The 27,664-nt window shown below is 39.4% G+C and overlaps 1 protein-coding gene across 1 annotated transcript in view; it reads right to left on the minus strand.

The window, feature by feature from the left end:
• Positions 1–27,664, minus strand: part of LOC117938822 (copine-8) — an 82,164-nt gene that overhangs the window by 30,898 nt on the left and 23,602 nt on the right. Inside the window, exons 2-6 of the mRNA XM_034863729.1 lie at positions 23,047–23,087; positions 21,017–21,063; positions 20,099–20,202; positions 15,475–15,514; positions 9,402–9,478 (exon numbers count right to left, since the gene is read on the minus strand). Coding sequence (XP_034719620.1) covers positions 9,402–9,478; positions 15,475–15,514; positions 20,099–20,202; positions 21,017–21,063; positions 23,047–23,087 — 309 coding nt within the window. The remainder of the gene's footprint in view (positions 1–9,401; positions 9,479–15,474; positions 15,515–20,098; positions 20,203–21,016; positions 21,064–23,046; positions 23,088–27,664) is intronic.

The raw sequence follows: 27,664 nt of genomic DNA on the forward strand, positions 1-27,664 counted from the left end.
ACCCACCCAGCTGCACTGTCTACAAACTACAAATGTTTCTTTCAGTCTGTTAGTCATGGCAGACTGTTTAGCTTCTGACATTCACCCCCTCCTCTTTAACCAGTTACACTTCACATTATACAGTAGTAATGTCAACCATTGGCAATATAAAAACATACATTAGCTTCAAATATTTAAAAACTAAAAACATTTTTTTTTAAAGTTTAGTTTGATTATTTGATGTAGGCTACTTGTCTTGTCTACCTGTGAAAGGTTTAATACAACCACTTATTCATTTTGTTCTGCATCATAAAGTAAAACAGTAATGACATTTACATGCAAAAATAGCTATGAAAAGTACTTGAAATCATTTAAATGCTGGATTTCCTGGGCAGTTTTGTTTGCAGTACTTAACCACATGGAAACAGTAATAACAATGTATCTCCATGACAATCCTCCAACCAGAATGAACCTTTAAAAGGAAGCTATCCGTGTGTGGGAGGAGGAACCGGACAACATATTCTGACATGGCTTTTGAGAGGTCTTCCAACCTGAGAAAAGGACTTATTGTCCGATGAGCTCCGCTCTGAGAGACCCACCTGGCACAAATGGAGTGAAGTGAAATAGAACCTGGAACTAATGCTTTGCATTGAATATCTGAGTTGTTGTTGTTTTTTTACCCTTTTTCCTACAACCTGAGGAGAGAGGAGACTTTTCTCCTTTCTCGTTTCCTTTTATTTTCTAGACAGCACATGGAGAAGGGGTCTGCAGGAGTTGTATGCGTTATGTGTGTAAGATGAGTCAAATATATTCAAAAGGAAGACTAATTGAGACTAATTAAGACAAAATGATGGAAAGAGAGGCAGACCTTAGTCACCTACCTATGAGAATCAATATGACAATACTGATGTAGTACCTCTCTAGGAGATATTATTGATATACCAGCTGGTGTTTATGTTACTAATGCAACAGCATCACTTGAAGGTGAACTGTCCCTGTTCTGCTGCACTGTGGGTGATGTTATGTGAAATACTTTCACAGGCGTGCTTTAGGTTTATTGACATCCTCTTGCTAATTATTTTACAATCCAGATGGAAGTACACAACATGTGTTCTGTTACTCAAATGGTTCTCAGAGAGAGCTTGACAATGACAAAAGTGTAGTGCCACAGGATATTTCTGATGTATCGTGGATCACGATGACATCTACCGCACATGCAAAACCAACAAGGATATTGAAGAAGGTAAGTGATGTGTGAGGTTCAGTTGTGAGTGAGAACCACGTAACTGAAAAACAACCTGTGTATTAAAAATTAAAAAAGTGGTCAAGATCATTATTCTGCAATCTAAAAATGTAATATTGACACTTGACTCTCCACCCACTTCATTTGATTTTCAACAAGATCAATTAACTGCTCTCTCAAATTCCTGCTCTTCACCTTTTACACAAAACAACATCTTGTACATGATGTCTTGCTTTGGCAGCATTATACAATGTGAACAGCGTTGTGGGCACGATGGGAGTCAAAGTGCAAGATGGACACAAAAACGTTGAGCTAATTAATAAACACTGAGCTACGTGGGTTGCCAGTGTACCAATGTTACAAGTTGCAGATATTACCACCCTTCGTCAGGACTAAACATATTATTCTTTAAAATCAACAAAGGTCCAGCATGGTTATTTATCATTAAGACTCATTCACCATGCTACTTTATATTTCCACAGAGAAATACTTTTGACTCCACTACTGACTGAGATTAGGATTTTTACATGTTATCAGCCTATAACATATAATGAATTCAGTCACAGTACAGTATAATGATACGGAGGACACAGGATTAAAAGAAAAACCATGATTGAGTCCTCAGAAGAGGTTATTATCTTTCTTTGAGTTTCAACTCAATCTTCTGAACACAGCCATACTGAGAAATACAGAGAGAGTTTTGTGAAGCTCCTCTTAATTAGCTTTGTAGCAACTCATTTGGCAATGGCTTGAATGTAACGGATGTTCTTTATTATAAAAAAAAGGTTACGCACTTAAGCTTTAAGTACATTTAATATCACTTACTTACTTAACTTAGACTTTAAATGTCAGACTGTGTATATGTCATGGTTTGATAGAGTTTAAAGTTCTCTACGGTCTTCATTATTAAAAAGAAAGGCTCGCAAAAATCTTCCCCCAAAGTCGATCCTGGCGGTCCTAGATGTTGCTACAGTCCAGCTTTAGTAGAGCCCTTGTTCTGGGGCTGTCAGCATTTGGATGATTTTTGGGATCCAATCTTTGAAGTCTTGGCACATATGTGTGGTAAAACAATAAATACAGATTTTTACAAAGCGGTTTTGGTATACTACCCCTAGGCTGTAGTGTAATAGTGTTACAAGCAAATGCTTCATGGCCTTTGCTTCAGTGGTGGCCTGCTGGCTTATTTTTCTCAACTGGAAACCTAATAAACCCCCCCTCATTTATACATTGGCTGAAGGAGGTGCTGTCCCTTTCACCTTTTGAAAAGCTTTGATATAAATTGCATAAATCCCGCACAAATTTCACAGTCCTCTTGTCGATTTTGGCAGAACTTTTCCTCCATGTTAGTACTGGTGGCCCAAGACGGTTATAACTGTTAATGTTGGATAGACATTAATGTTACCGTCTTGTTAATATAAAATTCCTCCTTTGTGCATCCCTGGACAGTATTTTCACTGCCTTGCTCTGGTAGAGGAGCAGTAACAAAAAAGACTGTAATTCTGGACATGATTTGATCAACTCAAACTGCTAGAGCCTCAAATTTACAGATACAATTTTCTGAAGATGTTTGCACAAAACGAGGGGATTTTTTAATATCTAGTATAAACAGGAGGAACAAAAGCAGGTTACAAAACCTGTTTAATCTCGGGTTACATACAGTACCTCACTGTTTAAGACAGACTTCTGCCTTCCACCACATTTTTTGACACGCATACAAGTTAAAATATTCTCAACTTTTCAGTGGAAGGCGCGGAGTGCCACCTCTCGTCAATGTCACACTGGGCCTAGGCAACCAATCAAATCTTTTTTTTTTGCCAGAGGGCCCAGACCGCCTGGAGTTGAAGCACACACATTATACACATTTTTGAAAAAAGCACGCTGCAGACTTAATGTCGGTTTTTCACTGTTTTTCACACTCAAATATGTATGAGAAAGGGTTAAAGATGCATACAAACAAACATCAGACAAACGGCCTTAATCTGCGTTGCCATGACAACTCTGCCGAGCTGGGGGGCCCCCACTGTGGGACATTAAATGGGATTCCTCTGCTCGTTATTTCCTCAAATGCCTGCTCTTGCTCCTCTATTTGTTAGAGCGACGGTCATTACATTGTCTGAAAGACCTGCCTTAAAAAGATATGTGGGTGGCAACTGACAGGATTGCATGGTTACTGGATGAATAATGTATTTCACCGTTTTTGCCCTACATATACGCATACATACATACTGACACAATATGTGGTAAAGAAGGACCAGCAAAAATCTGAAATCTAAACAAAAGTCTATGCAACACAATGCTGTTCTCCACGTCATTGCATATTGCATGCTTTCCTCATATTCTGCTGCCCTAATTTAAATGTCGCAATATTTTCATGTTTGGCATTTACAGTGATATTAAATGAATTTAATAAAAACAGAGGTTTAGCAGATGATTAAGATATGAAAATCGTATAAAAATCCATACTCTCACTCTCAGGTGTAATGGTTTACTCTTATTAGTATATTCATAACACAAGAAAAGCACTTAGAGTTGAGAAGTGCTTCAGGAATCTGTGTGTGTGTGTGTTTGTGTGTGTGTGTGTGTGTGTGTGTGTGTGTGTGTGTGTGTGTGTGTGTGTGTGTGTGTGTGTGTGTGTGAGAGAGAGGAAACACTGAATCCTCTAATCAAGACACATGGATTTGCAATCAGTGTCTACCGAGAGACGGGTAATTAAGTCTGGGCCACTTCTGGGCTGCAGCTTAACACACATGCATGCACAAACGGGCACACGCACACACACACGCACACACACACACGCACACGCACATACACACGCACACACACACGCACACACACACGCAATCCCAGGGAGAATACCTGACCGAGACATTAATTATAATCATAAAACCATGCATGCAAGTATCTATTCGTGGTCCTGCCCTGACACAGTCATAGACACGTTTTCGCCATCAAAAGAAACTCATGACCATAATTCTCTCACACAAAAGGAACACTGACATCAAATCCACGTCGCACCAGAGGCAGATTCAGAGTTTACAAGTCCTTCCTTTACAAGTCCATACAATCAAGCTTGTATTCACAGCTATCAGCCTTTGTGTGTGTGTGTGTGTGTGTGTGTGTGTGTGTGTGTGTGTGTGTGTGTGTTTTTGCCTCACTTGGATCTAAAATTGTATCCCACTTGGCTTTTCCATAGTTCTGAACAATCTTGTTTGTGGGAAAACAGAAGCAGAAACGAAAGAAGAAAGAGAGGGTGGCGAGTGTGAGAGAAATAAAGGTGGAGAGTTGAAAATGAGAGAGAATAGAGAAAAAGGTTTTTAAAAAAGTGACACAGCCCCCCCATTCCCAAACTGCCCACTGAATATTCATAAGCCCCTCAAAATAAACATTAGAATCAATATTTTTAAGTGAAACTGATATCGGTGATAAAAACTAATTCACTGCAAAACATCTTAGGTGGTGTTCACTAAAGCTGAGTGCTCTCATGCTCTATGCATCTAGTTAGATGAGAAAACTCACATGGCTGCACATTATTTATGGAGCTACAGCCAACGGCCAATTTACTCAGCTTAGCTTAGTTTAGCTTAGCATGAGAAAAGCTAGTAAATTAGTCTCGTCACCATGAGGTTGTCAAACAATCTGCAAAGACTCCTGAAGCTCACTGCGGCCAACAAAGTTTCCGGTCTTTACGCTTAGCTAACCAGCTCCCGGCTTACAGATATGAGGGTGGTTCTTCTCAGCTTCAAACCTTGTTTTTTTCTTTTGAAATTAGGGCTCATTCTGTATATTCAAAATATTGGATGCCTCATATTGAATCAAATTGTTAAATTGTAAATGAGTAAGTAAGTAATAAGAAAATCAGTTACATACTAGGGTTGCACAGTGAATTGTTTTTTAATTGCAATATCAACTGCCGTAATAAACACATAGCAATAGGCTGCTATATATATCGCAAAATGAACTCCAAGAGATTTTTTGTGGTAGTTCAAAAATAGTATCATTAGAAAACTGCACCTTGAATTGTAACGGTCATGCTTTTTTTAGTGGTGCCTTTTATATTCAGTTCAATGTTCTATTTCTTAAATAAAGATAATGTCTTTGTTTTGAAATTTAAATAAGAGTTAGCTGTATATTAGCAGAATATTGAAAGCAGCGGAAATGAGTACACTTTAATATCAGTTTATTTAACGCAAGTAATGATAATGTGATCGTTATCACAATAGTCAACAACATTATCGCATATTTTCCACATATCGTTCAGCCCTAGTACATACTATTTGTACAACAGCACACACACGCTAGAGTTAGGCAGTATCAGAATTCTGATACCGTCAAACCTCCGTCCTATTAAGCCGCGGTATACGGCATTACCATGACTAATTAAAAATGATGACATAAGCCGCAGACGGCGTCATCAAACTGCTGGCTTGTGCCTACACCGTTCAGAAAGTGAATACCAAACACTTAGACTGAAACACACATTGACGGTATTGAAACACCGTTGCTATTTTTAAGACCCCGCGGTATACCGTGTTACCGCCCAACCCTAACACACACACACACGCACACACATATACTGCTGAATGCCCACTGGAGTTTGATTGAACAATGTAATTAACTGTAATTAGCACTCATTACAATTGTTAAAGATCCCCCATGTCGTGTCAGGCTGCAGGTGTGTGTCTGACAAAGTCTGACACCCACAAACACACACAGACACACACAACCTCAGCAACAATTGCAACAGCTGTTGCCTCTGTACCTTTGTATCTTTACCTTTGTTTCATCACTCAATATGCCTTTGAAAACAGGGTTTATAAAGTAAACGGTCTTCATGACACTTGTGGAATATATCCATCCATCCTTACATCTATCATTACATCCAGCCATTCATTCATTATATGTAACCGCTTATTGTTTACAGATACATGAAGAGTGAGTGTCTTCAACACCTGAAAGTCAACAACTCACACAACCTTTCCTCCCAATGATCATAATAACATCATGTACAAGACATATAACATTTTCAATTTAACACATTTTTGCAATCACAAAAAAAGCAGCTTTAAATAGAATACACAAGATTGATCTGTACATTTATAAATTCCTAAATTAAAAATGATTGAGGCTCTTACATCCATTCTCCATACATCCATTTTGCCATTTGTGTCACCATTACAAAAATAAAATGACTACAAGTATTTGTGTGTGTGTGTGTGTGTGTGTGTGTGTGTGTGTGTGTGTGTGTGTGTGTGTGTGTGTGTGTGATGAAGAATAGAGTGGAGGGATGGGTTTCTTGAGTAGCGCTTCAAGGCAGAAAACACTGTTTTGCACTTTGGAGGGGTCCATGGTGCATGTAAAAGCATGTGCCCAACACACACACGGACAGACAGAAATATATATATATCTCTCTCTCCACATTGGAAAACCTGCACAGAAATGACATTGGTGAGTGCTGGTCAAGTGGATGACTGTTGCTTTGAAAGGAATGGAATAGAACACGCACGCACGCACGCACGCACGCACGCACGCACGCCCACACACACAGGTTGCCAGGTTGTTGACGTATTCAGAGAAGGGATGGCAGCTTGGTATTTATTTCCCCCGACACCCCTCTTTTTAGATCTCAAGGCTCATGAAGGCTTCAAATGAACAAGCAAATTGGATTAAATAAGACACAACTGAAAGGAAGCCAAATGGATTTTACCATGAGAGAGTCAATATGTGAAGCATCATGGCTAAAAATAGATAATAAGGTATCCTAATTAGGACTCCTAATGAAGCTGATTTTGCTTCTGAGCTTGATTACAGATGAATGGTGTTAAGAAGCGGAACACCCATAAGATGAAAATACTGCAAACAGACTTTGATTTGAAAAAAAGGTTAGAAAATGTTAAAAAAAAACTTTCTGAACAATTCTCTGCAGCGTTATTGGGTGAACTATTCCTTTATGTGTAGACATAGCGATATCCAGAATTACTTATGGGAACCGATGCAATAATCTCTAAAGCTTATAAACACAAAGACTGCGGGCTCATTTAAAGCTATAGTGCGTAATTTCTGTTGCCCCCATGAGGTATTTTAAGTAACAGCAACAACACTGTCGGCGCATCCACGTGACAAGCCTTCCGTGATCCCGCATGCACCCCCCATATCCTCCCCCACCCAGTTGCTAGTAGCCAAGAAGGACAAGGAGGATTAAAAAAACATTATGGACTCTTCAGAAGAGGTTTTTATCTTCACTCAAGTTTCTGCACCGGAAGGTCACCGGACACCACAATCTTCTGAACATAGCCATACTGAGAAATACTGATAGAGTGTTGTGGAGCCGATAGTCTTAAAAAGCTTTGTAGCAACTCGTCTGACAACGGCTCAAATGTAATGAACATTTATTAATATCAAAGTTATGCACTAAAGCTTTAAGCCATTATGGTCTGCTTTATCGTTTCCATTAATAATACATTTTATTTATATAGCGCTCTTCATAATACTCAAAGCCAAAGACAGTAAAAAAGAAAAACACAGACTAAAAGTAATTATTAGTTAACTTCAAATAACTTCATGTACACATTGTGAACTCACACAATGACAATATATATATTATTGTATATGGTTTATTGCAGAGGATAGGCTGCCTACTAATTCAGATGAACCATAGCGAAGTAAGGAGCGCCGGTGTTTGTATGTATAAGAATACCCTCAAGTATGTGGGTGTGCTTTTGTGGGCATGTGTTGTGTGTATGCTTATTAAAAAACGGTGGGTATTATGCACTGTACCTCAGCTTGGTACCCCCAGAAACAGAAGTTGGGGATGCCCCCTTGATGCCGCTTCAGTCGCTCCAATTACCAAGCAGCATTTATTCGTCCATACAAAGCAAACCTACACATATCTCACTGCTAGTGCCTAGTGCACACCTACACGGGTATTTTTAAAAGCAGGGTTTTTCCTTCTTTTGTTCCAATCCACACATGCACTGTCCACAGAAAAACACAACTGTAGTGCTGTCTAGAGCATGCCAAGCCAACTGGTAATGATATACTGTAACCCCTGTTGCACAAAGAAGAAGAAGAAGAATAAGATGTTGTTCTAAGCCTGAAAAAAACCTTTTGAAGAAGACTAACCACCAACTAGAAGTCCGGTTGTTGGCGGCGGGGTCTGTGTTGTGGCGGTGTTGGATTATGTAGCAGTGACCTCGGAAGCACATACTGACGACTCTATTCCACAATACAATGGAAGAGTGACTGTACATGTGTGTGTGTAAGCATGTAAAAAACCTTGATAGCAAACCGGTTTCCAGCACTATTTTGTGTGACAAAAGTGATACGCTTTCACAAACAATATTTGTGAAACAACTGCAGGTTTAAAGCATGCTGGCACACAGCCAATGCTTAAACACACTTTACACAATGTAGGAAAAAACATTGGCTGTGACCACTTATTAACACTGGTCAGATATACTGAGCAGATTTATGGATAATTGTTTGGATGTTTACAATTCCCATGCAGAAACGGTATTTTAAAAACAAATGTGACTCCTAAACCGAAATAATGACATCAAAGAAGTCTATTTTATAGATTTTTTTTTTATTTATTGAAAACGTTTACTTAAATATATAAGTGTGTCGCCGCATGTTTCAATAAATTCAACGTGTTTCCACCTTTGCACGTAATCGTAGTAGAAGAAAGTTAAATATTGTAGGAAGTGTGGTAATTCTACGTCAGAGCAACAAAAAGGAAAATATTTCAGTCAACACGTTAAGAGGAACCAAAATTTGCATTCTAATCCGGTCCAATTCCTACCGTATGCGTGGGAACCGTTTTCGGTACCCAACACTAGTGATGATGGGGGGGATGGGGTGTCCCCTTGTTCTGGGATTACATAAACGTTGACAATAAGGCTAACTAAAGTGTAAGCATGTGTTCATGTGTGTACATATGTGTGTATATATATTCTCTCTCTTCAGTGGGACCCTGTAATACTGCAATACTTCTGTAACATGTTTATACTATTTATGTTCATTGGACTAAAAACATGCTTGCATGAGATTCGTGTATCCTGAAACAAAAAATGTGAGCCATGTAACACGCCTTTGGAAAATAAAAATAAAATTAAAAAAAAACAAAAGGTCAGAAAATGACTTGAATATCGGCACACTCCCAGCTATGGGGACACCTACTCACCCAAGAGCTTTTTCCGAGCGACTGCCCAATGATCCAACCACTTCTCCGAGAGTACAGTAGGCCTGGCCCAGAAAATCCTGCAGAGTTACAAAAAGAGAGGGAGTTAAAAAAAAAAAAAAGCATCAATTTTTCTATTATTCAGACAAGACATAATACAAAAAACAACAACATAAAATGAAAATGACACAAAATGACTCACAGCTATAAAGAAACAAAAATGGCAAACACTCCTGATCTCTACGGAGCGCTACCCAACATGGCGAAACCATTTCAAATACCCCCATGTTCCCCATTGACGGATAATACTGCCAAGCAGATTGAGCCTTCCTCCCACCAGCCCTCACACCTGCCCAACTCTGCTCCCTTGCCACTTTCCTGCTAAATTCAATCACAATCACACTTCACTGCTGATACAGACAGAACGACAGAGAGATGGAGAGAAAATACAAGTGTGTATCAGTCCTGGAAACAGCTAACTAACTACATTTCTGTGCATGACAATGTGGGAATTATACATTTTGACAGTGTTGGAATGGAAAATTTTGTATGTGCTTAAACATTTTGTGTGATTTGCATAATACATTTAAGCTAAAAGGCAAAAGCATTATTTCAACATAAATGAAGACATGTTGGTCATGCATTAAGTTTGTTGTTGTAAGTATATAGTTTGTTGTTTGTTGCATTAAGTTGTGTTGCAATACTTCGGTTTTATGATATAAGATGTTCTGGTACATTTTGTTATAACCCAGCTCTACAAACGTGTCAGAAGCAGAATTGATGATGTTAGAGACATATCCTGTCTCTGGTTGCAGTCCCTCTTTTCCACCTGCTGTTCTTTTGCTCTGCAAGTCCTAAACTGAGGGTCATAAACTCTCAATCACATTCCAACTGAAAGATAACGAATAAGCACACAGACACATCACTGTGGTCTAGAGACCCCACCCTTTGTGGATAAGACTAGAAGTCCAAGAGCCAAAGAGCCAAACAAATTTGGGGGAGAGCGGTTAGCTTGACTCTGTACTTGTCTCAGGATATCCTATGTAATAGAAAGGATTCACACATCAACATCTGAGATTCTAACTACTAATTGACTGAACCCTGAGAATGGAGCAGGATTTAGCTCCAACAGTCAGATTAAAACAATGGCAAACAGCTTGCTGTGTGAAAACGTTCAAAGTAAAAGTTAAGTGTAAAAACATCCACTGCAACACACAAACTATGTCAGATCCCTCACTTCAGTTGTATGAAAGCTATTTCAGAAACATGCCATCTCGAGCCCAGGTTTACTACGGGGCACCCGTGAGACCGTTCGTCATTATTTGACAGTATCTCTAATATCTGACTGGAGCTGCTCCAAGCAGCACTAACATAATGGATTCTCTTTGCTCCACTGATTATCCTCTTCTATTATTCTGTCTCCATATCTATCCATCTACCAAGCCTCATGGCAACCTGTCTAGCTCATTTATCAGTGTTGCATACATACAACCCTGTGACTTTAATTTGTCATAAATTAATTTGTTTTAGGCCACAATGGGTGCTGAAATAACACAGTAAAAATCATTTTCATGATATTTGTTCACTGTCCAAGATGTAGAGGCTGTGCAGTAAAGTCACTAATCACCTAGCAACCATGGCTGTTTCCCATCATGGAGGTCCATCCAAGAATTGGCTCTGTGCAACTAATGGATAAATATATAACAGCGTGGGCTTAAAAAGATTTAATAAGAAAAAAGATAGTTGTGTGGGTTTAGCTATAACTGTATGATAGATAAGACTGAGGAGTTCAGGGTGAGCATGAGCAGGAGAACACAGATGGTTAAAAAATATTATGGATACCGGTTAAAAGGTATTATGGATACCAGTTTTAAAAAGGAGAATATACTGGTAACTCATTGTTTCTCATCCACGAGTCTACTCTGTAGCAGAGCTGGAATTGTTAACCAGTTGTCTGCTCAAATTTCAGATTAACAGGAATATTGGGAAAATCTTCTTAGAAATGTAAGCAAATGTATTTCCACAGCACTGCGCTTGAGGACAAATTGTGGATATTCATTTAGGCACCAAGCTGGACAGCCGTTGCTAAGCTAATTTGTTAGCCAGGCTAGCTGTTTCTCCATGTTTCCAGCCTTTGTGCTCAGCTAAATTAGCTGGTAGCTCGTTTCCTTTAAAGGTTAATAAATAGTATACTTATGTTTATATTTAAAGACATTAAAAAGAAAGGTTTCTTACTGGAACAGCGACCAGAGGAATTGTTTTACAACCTTTCAACCCAAAGGGTCTTCTTATTTTGTGCTATATATATATATATATATATATATATATATATATATATATATATATATATATATATATATATATATATATATATATATATATATATATATAAATATAGTTACAAGTAAATTATGTATTAGCCATTATCAATATTACGGTAGATTCAAAATACAAACCCCTTATAAAAGGTGACTTATTAAAAATGTGGTAACCAAGGATTTTACAGATGTTTCGATGTTTGTTCGATTTGCAATTAATATCTAAAATTTTCAAAATAGATCAGTCTGGCTTTCTATCTACTAATGAACAGGATAGCGAGAGTCTTTTTTCCCCTATCTCGACCAGTCCCTCTATAGCCCACACTCGTTTTCACCCGGTTCCCAGGTGCGTCTGCAGCTTAAAGCTCAATGATAAAACACTGTCTAATGGATTGCCTCTCTGGTCTCCCCCCCCACACCCCACTCCTGCATCAATGCTGGTATGCTGTCTCCGAGCAAACAGGCCAGTCTCTTCTTGTATACGATTATTGATTACAAGAAAGTCAGGCAAAGCGAAGGGGAGTGGAATTGGAAATGGAGAGGTCAAGAACCCTGAGAACAAGAGTATGGCGAGGAAATAAAAACAAAAGGGTGACAGACTGCCATTGAGGGAGGGGAAGACAAGAAAGAGAGATGGGGTTAGCACAAGAGGGGTGGACTGCATCCGGAGACACAAAAAAAGCCACAAATGAGAAGAGCAAAAATTACTAAGTAATAACTAAGAGGGACTAAATTTGCTTTAGAGAGACCTAGAGTGTAGTATTCAATTCATCTACACGTTCATACAGTTACTGACAAATAAATGCCAGCAGTGATATTGATGGCTTTCATTCAGTGTTTTAAAACCGCAACTCTAAAAATGGATCTACAAATAAAGCTTAATATGAATTATTGCTAGAGGCAGAGAGATACTGACTCTGACACAGCCTTACAGTTACATTATGATATCAATAGAACAATTTAAAAGCCTAATATCATCCATTATATCAAGGGGCACATTTGAGACAACAAACCCACCTTGGGATCAAAGCTAGCTAACTTCCTTCACATCATACTGAACATGAAACACCACCACTATGAGCCTACACTAAAATCAATAGGACTGTACATACTGTAAGGTTCCCTTTTAAATTGCATTGCACCATTCAATCTGATGCCACATAATGATAGTGAACAGCAGTTTGCTGTAACTGAGCTTAACATCTAAATAAATGCCCTTTCCACAAGTACATATGAAAGAGCCGAAAGTACAACCTTGTGGCCTGTGCCTTTACAAAGGTCATCAATTACACCTATATATTTATTCCCCTGAGGTCGTGAAATGGCGCTATGAAAACAATGTTAGAGAAAAACAAATACAATTTCACCTAATTTCAGGGTAGCATTGTCCCCCTCCATCACCCTCCTCTGTAACTACTATGTTATTTCATTTCATTAAATGCAATATAAAAATAAGAAAACCGGGGAAATCGGTATTGAATGGTTTGGTACCGATTCCCCTTGGCATGTTAATTGCTTGCTATATTCCAGTAAAAAATACATTACTTAACCAGAGCATGCAGTAGAACATTATACGTTTTACAAGAGCATTCACTAACTCAACTCTTGAAATCCCTCTTGTATAGCAGATGAGCATTAGTGTTGTACCATTAGTATTGCCCTGGGACACAAAACATGTCTAAGTGCTGTCTATCATTGGCCATGATGTTTATTATTATAAACTATAAAGAAAGCTTGCCACAATGTCTTCTATGTAAATCTACTTTAATGGCATTGTGGACTTTCATTGCAACATGCTCAAGTTCTCGTCTTTATAGGCTCATGTCAAACATTAGCCGCCCCTCCTGTTTTGTTCAATCATTCCAGCCACTTCTATTTATTTATGACACAAAGTAAGTCATGTGACGGTGTGTTTATGTCGTGTAATATGTGGGCAGACCGGTCGGTTCGAACACTGAAGAGCAAACACTGATAAGAGCTAAGGGCTGGAGATTGTCTGCTCAGGGCAGAATGTGAGTCACAGCCTGCAGCTCTGTTTAGGGGAAAGAAATGTCGAGTGAGTGTTACACAAAATGAGTGTTTCACAGACACATACTGTACAAATTGTAATGTACACACTTGTAGCAAATTTCTTCGAGGTGGTGGCAAAATACTGCTGAATAGAATGAGGGAGCAAAGCCTGATAGCACACTGGCTAAATCGAACACTAAAGCTTATGCATGTAATGTAAATGTCCAGACAACAGAGTTTATGAGTAGAAAAGACAGCTTTAAAATTTGTATTGTTGCTATGACTTCCTTTCATTGAACATTGACAGTTAGTCATGCCCATTACGACAGCAAACACCTGCCCAAACATGTCGCAGATATTACCGAAAAGCCGTTTTGGATGAAAACAGGTGTGCAAACAAGATTACAGTTGAACACAGACCTTTGGGATAAACAGACAGCGCAGTGAATGGATGAAAATTGTCAAATTATTCCCCAAGTCGTTTCCCCATTTGTTGCAAAATATAAGTGTCACAGCTTAAAGGAAAGGTTAGACATTTTGGAAAATACACTTATTCAATTCCTTGCTCAGAGTTAGATGAGAAGAACAGTATGGAGTATGTACAAAGCTACCACCAGCCCCAAGCTAACTTAGCTTAGCATAAAGACAGGGGGAAACAGCTAGCCTAACTCGGTCTAAAGCATAGACTTTAAAAATAATGAACGTGGCATTGTGGACATCCCCCATTGGTTTGTGGACTGCAGTTTTGAAGCCAGGAGTTTGCATTTTGACCGTTGCTATCTTAGAATTGTAGAGCCAGAATTTACTATACTGCAATTGACTGAAGTGCGGATTCTGGAAGGATGACCAGCCAGTGTTGTGTATGGTTTCAATGCCGCTTAGCTAAACATTAAAGAGGGAAAAGTTGCTGATTTTCAAGTTGAAAGGTCATAAAGCATCTACTGCTTTGTTGTCTTTTTTAAGTAAATTGGCCATAATTTACTAAATCAAATTCATACTGTACTAAAGAAGACTTGAAACTAGCAATTGAGGCCATAAATGTTTATCGATCAGAAGTAGGGTAATGTGCCCCAGAGACTTCTATAGAAATTGACTTCTTTCTGAAGCCAGGGGAGTTGGTCTCTGCTGGAAAATAAACAGAATCCAGGTTAAGGCATTTGGCTTCACATTTCAGAAATGGAAGTCGATGCTTGGTCCGAAGGGATCGGCACCTGTTTAACATTTGGTAATAAACTGAGAATATGAAACACATGAAACATATGAACAAAAACATGGCTGGTGAACCGCTCTAAACATTACCAAGGAAAACCTCCCAGGGTACAAGCTTGGAGTCTTTGAACTACAATCCCCATGATGCAGTAGGCAGGACATAGCTATTACTGGCAAAGTTATCACTTTGTTGTTCCTAATTACAGTAACGCTAATCACTGCTATCAGTGTGAAAAAATTCACGGTGGACAGGGGAAATTAGTGTTTATTTAATTTCTAAATGAACTGCAGCCCGTTCAGGGAATGTGCTATTACAGTATGTGATAAACACTCATTGTAAAGACCAGATGTGTGGTTATGGGGCTGAAATGAGGTTAATGGGAGGTAGTAACAAGGACAGCAATCATGCACACACAAAACACTAACTCACACGACAGAATGAAATCAGCAAAAGTGTGAAGAGACAAAAACAAGTCACATTATACATGCTTCAATGTGCGCACTAAAATAAAGACACATAATGACGTTTTAGAACTCACATGTTTTGACAGGTTAGCGCTCTTCGAGTCAACATCATACCTGTAGAAGAAAGGAAAAGCGAGTGAGTGTCAGTACATTAGGTAAGTGATGGAGGGTGACAGGAGCTCAGCTGGGAATATGACAAGGATTCCAGACAGAGTAAATCAGTGACGGGGCCAAGCAGCTTGTCACCGCCGATCTCACCAAAGGCTCTGGGTGTTTCACTTCCCAGCATCCCCAGCTCACAGGCATCCTCCAATAAACTGACACTAAATGGACTAAATGGCAGTCATATGAGAGAGAGACACACAAATAGAATAAAAAAATGTCCTAGAGAGAAAATAAGTTACTGTTCTCCTATGTGTTTCCACTGCTGCTCACTTTCAGTAAGCTATTGTGGATTTTGTTTGATGTATGTTTGAATATTTTTTCACTCTTTTTATTCCTCCATTCCACCTGCAGGTTTCTCATGCATACAATACTTGTGGAGAGAAGAATGTGTCCAGAAATGGCCCCTCTAGTGCTGAAGCTGCTCTAAAGAATGGGAAACAATCAGACAAGCTCAAGCTCAAGCTCAGCAATTTCAGGTCCTTTCACAGCTCAGGTCATTTCACCCGCTACTTGGATTGTCCTTGGCTGGGTAAATTGCCCCTCATTTTCCCACCAAAATATTGGTTACTTTACAAGAAGGTTCAGGGTACACAAGTGCATCCTGTGTGTGCCTTTGTATGTGTGTTCCTCTTTAGGAATCCAAAGCCAGACGGAGTATTTAAAATGATGCAATACAATCACATTATATCTTAACAGTGTCTATAACTTTTACACTAGTCAGTTTCTTTACCATCCAACTAGAGAAACCAATCATCCACTCTCTGGAGTGGAAATCCTTCACTACCAATACATGTGTCCAAACTGACTCAGCAGGAAGTACAGACAAATCCCCTAATCTCTATGTACCGTAACTTACCGTAAGAAATAAATAGAACACCTTTGAACTAGGGATGGGTAAGATGGAGAAAATCAAATATCACAATTTTTTTGACCAAATCCCTCAATGACAATACCACAACTATTGTGTAGTGTTGAATACTGATGCTTTCACAAAATATTTACACAATGAGATTTTTGATAAATAATCATCAGTAATGTGGATATAATGACCATATATAATGAGTGGGTAAAGGCAAATAGTAGAACAGTTACAACAGTCTGGTAAGATTAGAAAATGACATCACTTTACTGTAATGCAGGCTTTCAACCAGGAAAGGACAGGTCTGGTTCTCAAACCCACTGTGAGCTTTGACCTCCTTATGAAGAAACAGAGTCTAAAGCTGTGCTTGCAGTTTTGTGAGGATGAACATGACAATCACAATGATAATGTCAGCATGTTGAGGTTTACCATCTTATTTTAGCCTGTTAGCATGCCAATATTTTGCTAACTAGCACACTTCACAAAGATGAGCTTGATGGGAATGGTTTTGGTTTTGGTCAAAACATGATCAGAGGTGCAGGGATTGAGGTTGTAACAATTCATCCTCTGAAGAACATGAATGTCAGGACAAAAAATATGGCAATCCATCTAACAGTTGTTGCTATTGTCATCAAAACAAAACATGTCAACCTTGTGTTGGTGCTTGTGGAAAAATTCCACACATACCAACTATTGAGGAAGATACAGACATGCAGAGCTCTATTACACACAGTGCAGTCATAATTCATTTGACATACTGTAGTATTTATTTTTAGGGTTTTGAAGCCTTTATTTCCATAGGACAGATAAAGACAGGGGAGAGAGAGGAAATGACATGCAGCAAGGGGCCGCAGGTCGGAGTAGTACCCCTGCATCGAGGAGTAATATACAGCATATATATATACTGTATACACACACACACACACACACACACACACACACACACACACACACACACACACACACACACACACACACACACACACACACACACACACACACACACACACACACACACACACACCAACTGAGCTATCCCCGGCCACGATACTGTATAACAGTTTCACTCAGATCCCCTCTTCATGGCCCTGAGGGAGGAAACACTCTTTCATCTGCTATCATCTCAGACTGTTACCCTCTACAGGCCGCCACCGCGAGCAATCTGTGGCCGTTAGGCATGACAGGGGCAGCGAGCTAGGTCCACGCACACACATATGCATGACACACAAACAGAGCAACAAAAGGACAGTGTGCCTTTTTGTTCCTCCGATGCTCGGTTTCATTCAGAAAACCACTCAAGAGACAGCAAGAATAGAGGCATGCATTCATACATTTCTTCAGCTAGCTTAACAAATGAGAAGGCATAGATACTCACACAGCACAGATGTCCTGACATATTCTGAACATAAGAATGTCACAGCACTACACACTACTGTAAAAAGTGTGTTGGTCTTGTGTGTAGGTTACAGAACAGATACAAAAACCTTTAAATGTCTGGGTTATTTGTAAAACGTTTCACATAACTGTTCTGGAAAACCCACTTCCATGTAAATGTGAAATTTGACACTTATTCAGATTGAAAAAAAGATAACACATGACACACTCAAGTGCACCTCTGCATTTCTAGCCTCCAGAGAGGCTTCGTTTTTAACAATAGCAGCAACTGCAAGTGATTCATAGGAAGGCCAGAGAGTCAAAGCAGCTAAAAGTAACCCTGAAATGTGGATCTTTATCAAACTGGGAAGCATAAAGTTAAATACCAGAACCAGTAGAAAGGTTACACAACAAAACACACAACTCAAAGTCCTGCATGTACATTTCAGGGACACAAAGTAACAGGTTTCTAGCAATCCATTCATGTGTGCTAATATATTGTATATACTGGGTCCTAATAACATGCTGCGGCAGAGTAGATATTAAAGGTTAAATGCTTCGGTTTCCCTAAAGAAAATCAGTCCGCTCCTATATCACACCCACCGTCCCCTGGAACCCTGGTTGTTATGGTTACCATCGCAAAAAACGCACACACAGCTACAAGCACGTGTCCCTGTGGCCACACACAGTATGTGGGGATGGGCACACATAAGCTTTGTGGGTCTGTCCTGGTGGCCTGATTACACTTGTAAGATGATGGCATGAGTTTGTGCTGTGACAGAGCATCCAGCTGAGATAATGAAACACCCGTGCATGTATAGATAAACAGGGATACTACCTCTGCCAACATCCAAATATCCACTGACACAGGATATCCTGGCAAATGATGTAAAAATTGACCACATTTCTCCTTTTTTACCCTGTATTAAGCACTAAGAAGTAACAACAACCACTTACTATGCCTATATAGAAATACCTCCACACACACACACACACGCACGCACAATATACTGTACACTAATTCCGTGTTGTAGATATCACAGTTGGGTTGCCGACGTGGCTTCCTGGTTCATAGCCTATAATGTAATTAGTCTCCATCTAATGAAATAAAGCCACTAAAATCCCCTCTGTAATTCAATGACAAATGCAATCTGAGATCGCCCCCACCCCCCCGCGGGCAATCTGGTGGTTTCATACAGCTAATGATCAACTGTCTCCTCCATACAAAAGGAACGCTAATCCAGTGTGAGATGCAGCCACAGAGCATAGAACATTTACAGTTCTATAGAATATACCTTTATGTGATACAGGACTCACTAGTGCAGGAGACTGACGCAGAGATTTAACCTTACTAAGTGAGAGTAAGTTTCACAGATACAAGCCCACGCAGATGTGTATTTTAAAGGCCTTAGTACAAACGGATGCAAACCAGCTTTTTTTTTGCACTAATCTAATATACGATCACATACTGTAGTGCTCACAAATACCTGGAAACCTTTCCATTTAGCTCACTATTGAAACCAGCACAATTAGCAATTAAGGTGATCAAGTGCTTAATAACTTTACAAATTTGGAGGGTGTACTTTGCCGTAGGGCTGCCAAATCCACAATCTGCCAAACATCAGCAGTAAAAGTAATATTGGACTAAGACCAACACTGCTTTTAAAGTTGCTATCAACCAATATAGCGAACATAGCAATGCAGCAAAACAAAATTGCTGTACCCGTTAATACTATGAGGGACTTCTGTGCGGTCATAAGTCGGTCATTGTCAAGGTAAAAGAAGATAATGTGTCCCTGTAAAACTTTTGGAGAAAACAAAATTGGCACGATTATGAAATACATTGTCTAATGTTTTAAATATTCTTTTTCAGCACATTTTTTCTTGCTCCTGTAATTCTTTTCCAATATTAGCTGGCATACATGAATATTAATCAAGTGGCACATGCATTGTGAAATCTACTTAAACTTCTCTCAATTAAAGTGTATCAACTAAAGTGGAGAGTCAATTAGAGCAGAGTAGAAATCTGTTGTATACCAAAAGTACAGTAAAGAGAAAAATCTAAGAAAATATTAAATTCACCATATTTTATAGTTCCAGCATCAAATAATTATGAAATCATTTTCTCATTTTGCAGGTGACATCTGGAGCCTCTTCAATGTTTAATGGAACCAATAATAATAACATCTTTGAGTAAACCAAAGATCCAATCTTCATAATGTCTGTTGTAAACACACACACACACACACACACACACACACACACACACACACACACACACACACAAACACATTACTTACAAGTCAAATCGGAGGTTCTGTCGCTCTTCAAAGAAGTAGTCCAAAATGAATTTCCGCACAAAGTCTGGGTTTAGCGTGTTGTCTATAACCTCCGTTCTCCCAAACTGGACAAAGAAAGGAATAGAAAAACAGATAAGAATACCTTTTGGATCAGTTCTAATTCTCAAAATATTTCTTTTCTAAATGTTGGATTACAAAAACAGTGTCAGTTTAAACACATAATCTCCATAATCTATAATGTCCAAGCTAAAGTGAAACATTCTCGGTCCTTTTAATATTACTGCAGAAATCAGCTTGTAAATACTACAACTGCGTTGTGAAGTTGCACTGACTCCTGTGAATAATTAATCACTGGCAGGTTTTCTCCTCAGGTGCAACATCAGGGGGGAGGCTGGTTACAGAAGATTATGTACAGCTTTAGAGTAATGTATGCAAAGCAGCTGAAGTATCAAGTCAATGGGGGTCAGGTAGGTTCCTGGTTAGGCATTTAACGTAGCCTATTAATACTGCATGCAGATGATGGGCTACTCAGTACTAGGAATAACTGGGAATGATTGGGGCTGCAAGCTTTGCCCCCTCATGTACATTCATGAATTCTCATCATCGGGGGGTCTGCCAGGCCAATGGAAACCCCCACCAGGCCAGAAACACATCACTTCTGTGAGGTCGCTACTCGCTGCAAGTTGGTTATTATGGAAGTTAGCCTGTTACAATGGTTGCAATGGCAACAGCACACATTAAAAATGCTGCCCACTCTGACCATTATGCTATGTTGTTTTCAATGGGAATGTCCATTCTACTCTCATTTGATTCCTTTGGTTATATCTCTATTTGTACAACGATACATTTTGGATAAAGACAGGTGACGCAACATAAAGCGCAGCATATTCTTTGACACACGCTCTCTTTAGTTCTCACCTCTCTCCACTCCTTGTTGCCCATGCCTTGTGTGTAGAGAACACAAACTGCGAAGAACAGAGACACACCACGTGATGACATGACGTTAAAGATACATGCTCAAACCCATGCTTATATCTATTATAGTTGTCCAGGCATTGCCAGACAATCAAACTTTCTCAATTATGCATGTACTAGACCTAACAAGATACCTGACAACTCTTTATTATAATTAACAAATTTTTGAACTGGTGGTTAGGCTAACTAAGAGAATGATAGAGGAGCCTTATTCATAAAACTCAAATGTCATGGTATTTATTTGCTCCATCAAAATATCATTAGCTAACAAGCCATACATGCATGAATTAAATATAACAAAACTACATCAAAGCACCTAACAGTTTTATTCATGAAGGTGGAAAACATCATTTCAGCCCATTATGCAATTTACCCAAATAAGACAATACAGTAAAAGGCAAATTACTGAGCTCCCGCATCATTTCTGGAGCCCTTTGATGTTATTATGAGATAACCGACAGAAGGATACATCAAATGGGCTTGTATGTATGCGCGCGCACACACACACACACACACACACACACACACACACACACACACACACACACACACACACACACACACACACACACACACACACACACACACACACACACACACACACACACACACACACACACACACACACACACACACACACACACACACACACACACACACACACACACACACACACACACACACACACACACACACACACACACACACACACACACACACACACCTTGGGTCTGGTAGAAACTCAAAGATATTTTGGGGAACAGATAAACCAATAATAGATTAGAAAACGTTTGCACAGTTTCACAGCTTACTGAATGTATTAAAAGGGCTTTCTATCTCTATTCCACTAGTACCCGAGAGTCTTGTTTTGGTTTTTGGACCACTGCTCTTTACATTTTAAAGATATGTTTACTAGCAGGTGACAGAACCAGGATATCTCTACATTTCCAGTATCTCAGACATTCTCCGTTTCCTCTTTCCTTTCCCTCCTTGCTCTTCCCCCTCTGTCAGGCTGGTTTATATCAGGAGATTGAAGTCGCCACGCTCAGCATAATCACAAACGCTTCTCAGCACAGGAGCACGCCGAAATGTTTGGGTAAAGCCTGAGCTTCTTCCTCCTCCTCATGGAAATCACTGTCGTCCTCGTCATCGTGTTCATCACGGTTGTCACCGTCACCTCGGCTCATTTTTTCCCCCATGCTACTGTAAATGTGCTGACAAACTCTGTTTTGCAAAAGTGTATGTGTATGTTAATGGGTCATAGTAAAGTCATCGTGATATAATCCTAAACACACACACCTTAAGATGACAAATTTCATCTGTGATAATGAGGATTTTATTTTTACAGGATGATTCTTACACTCCCTAACACACTTCTACCCATACTCCCTAACACACAATGACATACCTGCCACACACACCCGGTGGAATATACATCCAGCATTTACAAACCATTAACACACAGTAAAACTCTCCTACAGGAATAGTTAAACATTTGGGGAAATATCCTTATTCAGAAAAATAAGAGACTGCCACTAACAACATTATTTTAATGATTTTAATTGCCGTGAGAGGAGAGCAGAACTGCCACCCATTCTGTGAATCTATAGAAGTTTCTTAGTTAGCCTCATGCATTAGTCAGACCAGTCTCCAGCCGAGCTCACACATTTAGCGAAAAAAACAAAAAACACACGAGGAGTGACTCACGACTACATACGGCAAAACAAAAGACCTTCGTTTGGTCCCTAATGAATGTATCACTACCTTAAACTCCATTCATTTCCCTTATTGTTTGACTGTTTTCTCATGTGTTCAGTACTTTTTTATACTTTTATTTCCTTTATTTTTTCCCTCACACCCTTCTTTTGTATCCGTATCGTGATGTTGAGCAAGCTCAGACACAACACTGACAGAAAGACTTGTTGACCATGGGTGACAAGAAGAAAAAGAAAAAAAGAGGTGGCAGATCTTACTTGGGTCTGATTTGGAGAAGGTGTCCCTGTCCAGCAGGTTTCTGTGGAGACAAAGAGGGGAAAGTAGTCAGTTTCCTTGTGTCAGAAGGAATAAAAACAAAACGTGTCATCTATGTGTCAAGTGAATGCATTTTAACACACAGACTATTTATGCACTCTGTTGGCCATGAGTCAGCACGTTACCATCACGCTCAGTTTACAGTATCCCTGTAAAACTTCTTATCTGAGGTGTGAAAAAACTAAACTATATACAAAATGTATACTGCTATACCACAACATTAGCCACAACAAAGAGGCTTTTGACAAATTTAGAATTTCTCCACCCTTTTCGTTAAACATTACACAGAGGAAATGAAATTAGGGAAGAAATAAAAAAAAAACACATCCTTTCTCTTTTTTTTTTTTATGCGCCTATAGTTGTCTCCTCTTTCCTCAGTCCTCCTGCCTGTACCTGGGACATCGATTTCAGTGCTAAGTCTTGAAGGATGAGAGAGGAGACTTGCAGGAGGCACACAGGTGTATCTTTTGGCACCCGTGGCATCTAAAAGAAGCATGACACACAGGTGGAATCTACGGATTGTGGCAGCTGTGCCACACGTCATATTTAATTGACTTTGCTTTAAAATGACGGCTTCGAAACAAGGATCTTCCTAATTGGTCGTTGCCTTGACTCCTCTCTCCTTGTCTAAGGTCTAAGGAGGCGAGGAAAGGAATCAAGGACGTTAGGGGTGTGAATCTTCACTGGGCTCTCACGATTCGATTACGATTATCCTGTGAATGATTCATATCGGTGTCCTAATGCCTCATGATGCGTCACGTCCTCAATATTCATATATGTTGCTAGACATGGTTTTCATCAACAAATTCATGCAGTCAGATATATCCCTTTGCATTGCATCAGCTCTTAAAAAAGACACTTCCTAAATGTAGTCTGAACAATGAAGAGACAAAAACAAAAAAAGCAGCGAATGGGAATCAACATCAGTAACATCAGAAGGGAATAATCGAGTATGATCTGTGATGCATCAATGCAATGATTCACTTCAACACCCCTAGAGGAGAGGAGAAGAAGAGGTGGAAATCAATGGACAGCTTGGACAAACCACACTATCTTCAGGTCATGGAACTAGTATTAAGCCCGTCCTCAGCTTCTAGGCGCCGCCGCATCACCTCTTCAGCTGGAGAGTTTGCCTCTGCGTTTGTGGGCTCACAGTTTTATGTAAAGGATGGTCTGGTCTCTCCCTCTGCCCCAGATAACATTCTCTCTGTGTTCCATTCCACATGCACTGAAATCTTAGACTCTATTGCCCCTCACCGGATTAAAGCTGTTAAACCTAAGGCGGACCCCTGGCTAAATGACACCACAAGGGTCCTTAGGCAACACTGCAGACAAGATGGAAGAAAGACAATATACAAGTGTCACTGGGTGTATTAAGGGACAGTCTAGCCACATAGCAGAATGCTGTGAAGGTAGCAAAGATGCTGCATCTCTCTTCTGTCATAGCTAGCAGTTGCCATGAACCCAGAGTAATACTATTAACTCATAAATCATAAATCCATGCACCTCTGCTCCCACAGATGTGTTAATCAGTGCATGTGAGAAATTCCTTGGTCATTTTATTGACAAAGTAGCATCTATCAGGAAAATCACCAGTGCTAATTTTAAGGTGTTTTTACCCGTTTCTCCTACACACTCAGCTGTGTTTGAGGAATTTAAAGCCAGTTTCTTGGACGTTTCTTAGTGAGGTCGTACAACACATAAAACCTACCAACTGTCCCTTAGACATTTTCCCAGCCAGAATTGTAAAAGGAGGTTTTTAATAGCACCATTGGGGCAAGACTTCTTACTCTTCATGCTTTTATTAGTTCAAGGTTGGACTACTGTAACGCTCTATGTCTTGGTCTGAATCAGATTGTAAAGTGCTATATAAGTAAAAAATTTAATTGAACGATTGATAGTATTTATTCAACTTATATTCAGACTCTTTATTTATGGGTATTCAGATGGTCTATGGTTCCTCATTTCACGCTTGAAAAAACACTACGTCTAAGGTCATATCCGACGTGTGATATAGTGTGCCCCTCTGTCTCAGCAAACCATTGGGTTTCAACCGAGATGATGAATATGATGATTGAGAAAATGAAGAATTTATATTCCCAAAAAATAAGAGGAAGGAGGAGAGCTGTGGAAAACTAAATGGCTTGATATGAAAGTGGCACAAGATCTAATGTGTGAATAGATGAATGTGATCAACGACGATGACATCCAATGGTCTGGAGGGGAGAGGAGAAGAGAGGAGATTGGGATCACTTGCTCGTCAATGAGGTTAAGTCACTCTAGCGTGTTAAGGGCCTCGATGAGAAATAAATCTACTCTCCATTCCACTTCCTTCCATCTATAAAAGGTGCCATGGCGTTTTCTGGTTGCGGAAGGAGCATGAACATGTAGGTAATGCTTCCTGTCATCCTTTCATTCCCAGGGTTTGTGAACAGCTTTCAGACTTAAGTCCTGAAACCTGGAGAGTACCCAGGCTGCAAGCTGGTTTTCAGTAACAGCCTCTCTAACTGTAGCCGTTGTCTTGTCTCTGCTCACATTCAGTTGTCTCTGTGTCTCTTTTTGTTGTGTGAACTCATCAACACCACCTACTGTAAGGCCCCTCTCTCTCTCTCTCTCTCTCTCTCTCTCTCTCTCTCTCTCTCTCTCTCTCTCTCTCTCTCTCTCTCTCTCTCTCTCTCTCTCTCTCTCTCTCTCTCTCTCTCTCTCTCTCTCTCTCTCTCTCTCTCTCTCTCTCTCTCTCTCTCTCTCTCTCTCTCTCTCTCTCTCTCTCTCTCTGCAGTTGCCAATTGCATTTCTATCTAGAGTCCGACGGTTAAAAGATTTTTAAGGCTGATACCGATGCAAATATTTGGTTATTTAAAAATCCAATATGCCGATACATATAAAAAATTTAAAAAAATCCAGAAACACGTAACAAAACAAACAGATTTCCCTAACATTAGTTATTTATGAGTTCTAACTTAAAATAATGTAATAATTTGTTTTGTTTTATTTAACAGAAAAGAGGAATATCATAATATATATAAGTTCCGATAAATAAAATGTATAAAAATACAAAACTTAACACAAACTTAAGGTCCTTTGAACAAACTGAAATAATAAGTGTTTCCAACAGGGACGTTGTAGAGCGCCCTCTGGTGGACAAACTATGCAACGCCAACGCTCCTAACATAGTTGACTGTTTATTTTTTAAATATTCATTTATCAGAATCATTTATTTGTCATTATAAAGGATTTTGATGAATGAATATTTAAAATATGTATATATATTTTTAAATCAACCATTATAAATGCCGATACCGATCAGGAAATGCCTAGTATCGGCCGATAACATCAGCCCTACCTACCTAAAATTAAATCGTGAACAAGGTAATTCAAAATCATGTTTTTAAAACAATCGTGCAGGCCTAGTAGGAGCAAAAAACTAAATAAAAAAGAGTGTGATGTAATTTATTTTACCCTTAATATGTTAGAATTGAAAAACGTGTTGTTTATGAACCGGTATCAAACTTACGGTATTGGTATCAAGTATTTTTGAACGTTGCCCAGACATAATCAAATCACTCGTATCAAGGCACTTGGCCCAATGCTTTGCCATCACTTCAGCAAGACGTTTGGGGAATTTGAAGCAGGTTTTTGTCCCATAATCGCACATGTCTAGTACACTGCAGACATGTTTGCATTTGCAAACATTCAATTTCCCTTTATTTTTCCCAACAGCACAAGTCCAAGTAAAATATTTGGCTAAAGAAAATAGGTGAATTATATTCTGAGCAAGCTGATCTGGAAAACTCATGTGTCAAATGTTACTTCATTGGTCTAGCAGGTGGGAGATACTGTTGCCTAGTAACAGCAGAATCAAGTAGATTTTGAGAAGATAAGGCTGGCAATATTCAATGTTTTTTTAAAACTTTTAACTAATGCTATTAAAAGACCTAAAGCAACGATGAATCAACCCTTCTAACTAGTGTGTATGTGTGTGTGTGTGTGTGTGTGTGTGTGTGTGTGTCAAACTGTAACAACAAACTAAAAACTCTACTTATTGCAAATGAGTGGCTGCCACTGTAATTTTTTGAACGTATGCAGAAGTTAGAGACAACCAAAAAACCTAATAACAACTAAAAAAAACAAAAGAAATGAATAACGATCCTGTGAATTCTGCTGAATCAGCATTCACACAAATACACTTTCTCCCTTTGAGAAGAAATGTAATGATCCAAACTCTCGGACTGGCTGCTGCTCAAAGTACATCAGACATGGTGGAACTCCAAATAGGCTCCTGGGCTCCCCCTGCACGCGCGCACCAGCTGTGTGTGTGTGTGTGTAAGTGAGACACATTTTCAGGATTTCCACTTCAGAGGATATTGTAAGTGAGTCATCACTCTCTCTCTCTCTCTCTCTTTCTGTCTCTCGCTCTCTCTCAGCGGAAAGCTAAAAGCTGCCGTCCGAGTCACAGAGAGGTCTGCAGTAATAACAGGTACAGCACTTAAATAGTGCGTTATGTATTTTTGGCAGTGAGTTTCCCACAAATGCTATAATCTTGCATGATTAATGTGTCAT

This window comes from Etheostoma cragini, chromosome 23 (genome assembly GCF_013103735.1).
Source record: "Etheostoma cragini isolate CJK2018 chromosome 23, CSU_Ecrag_1.0, whole genome shotgun sequence".
In the NCBI taxonomy this organism is placed as follows: Eukaryota; Metazoa; Chordata; class Actinopteri; order Perciformes; family Percidae; genus Etheostoma; species Etheostoma cragini.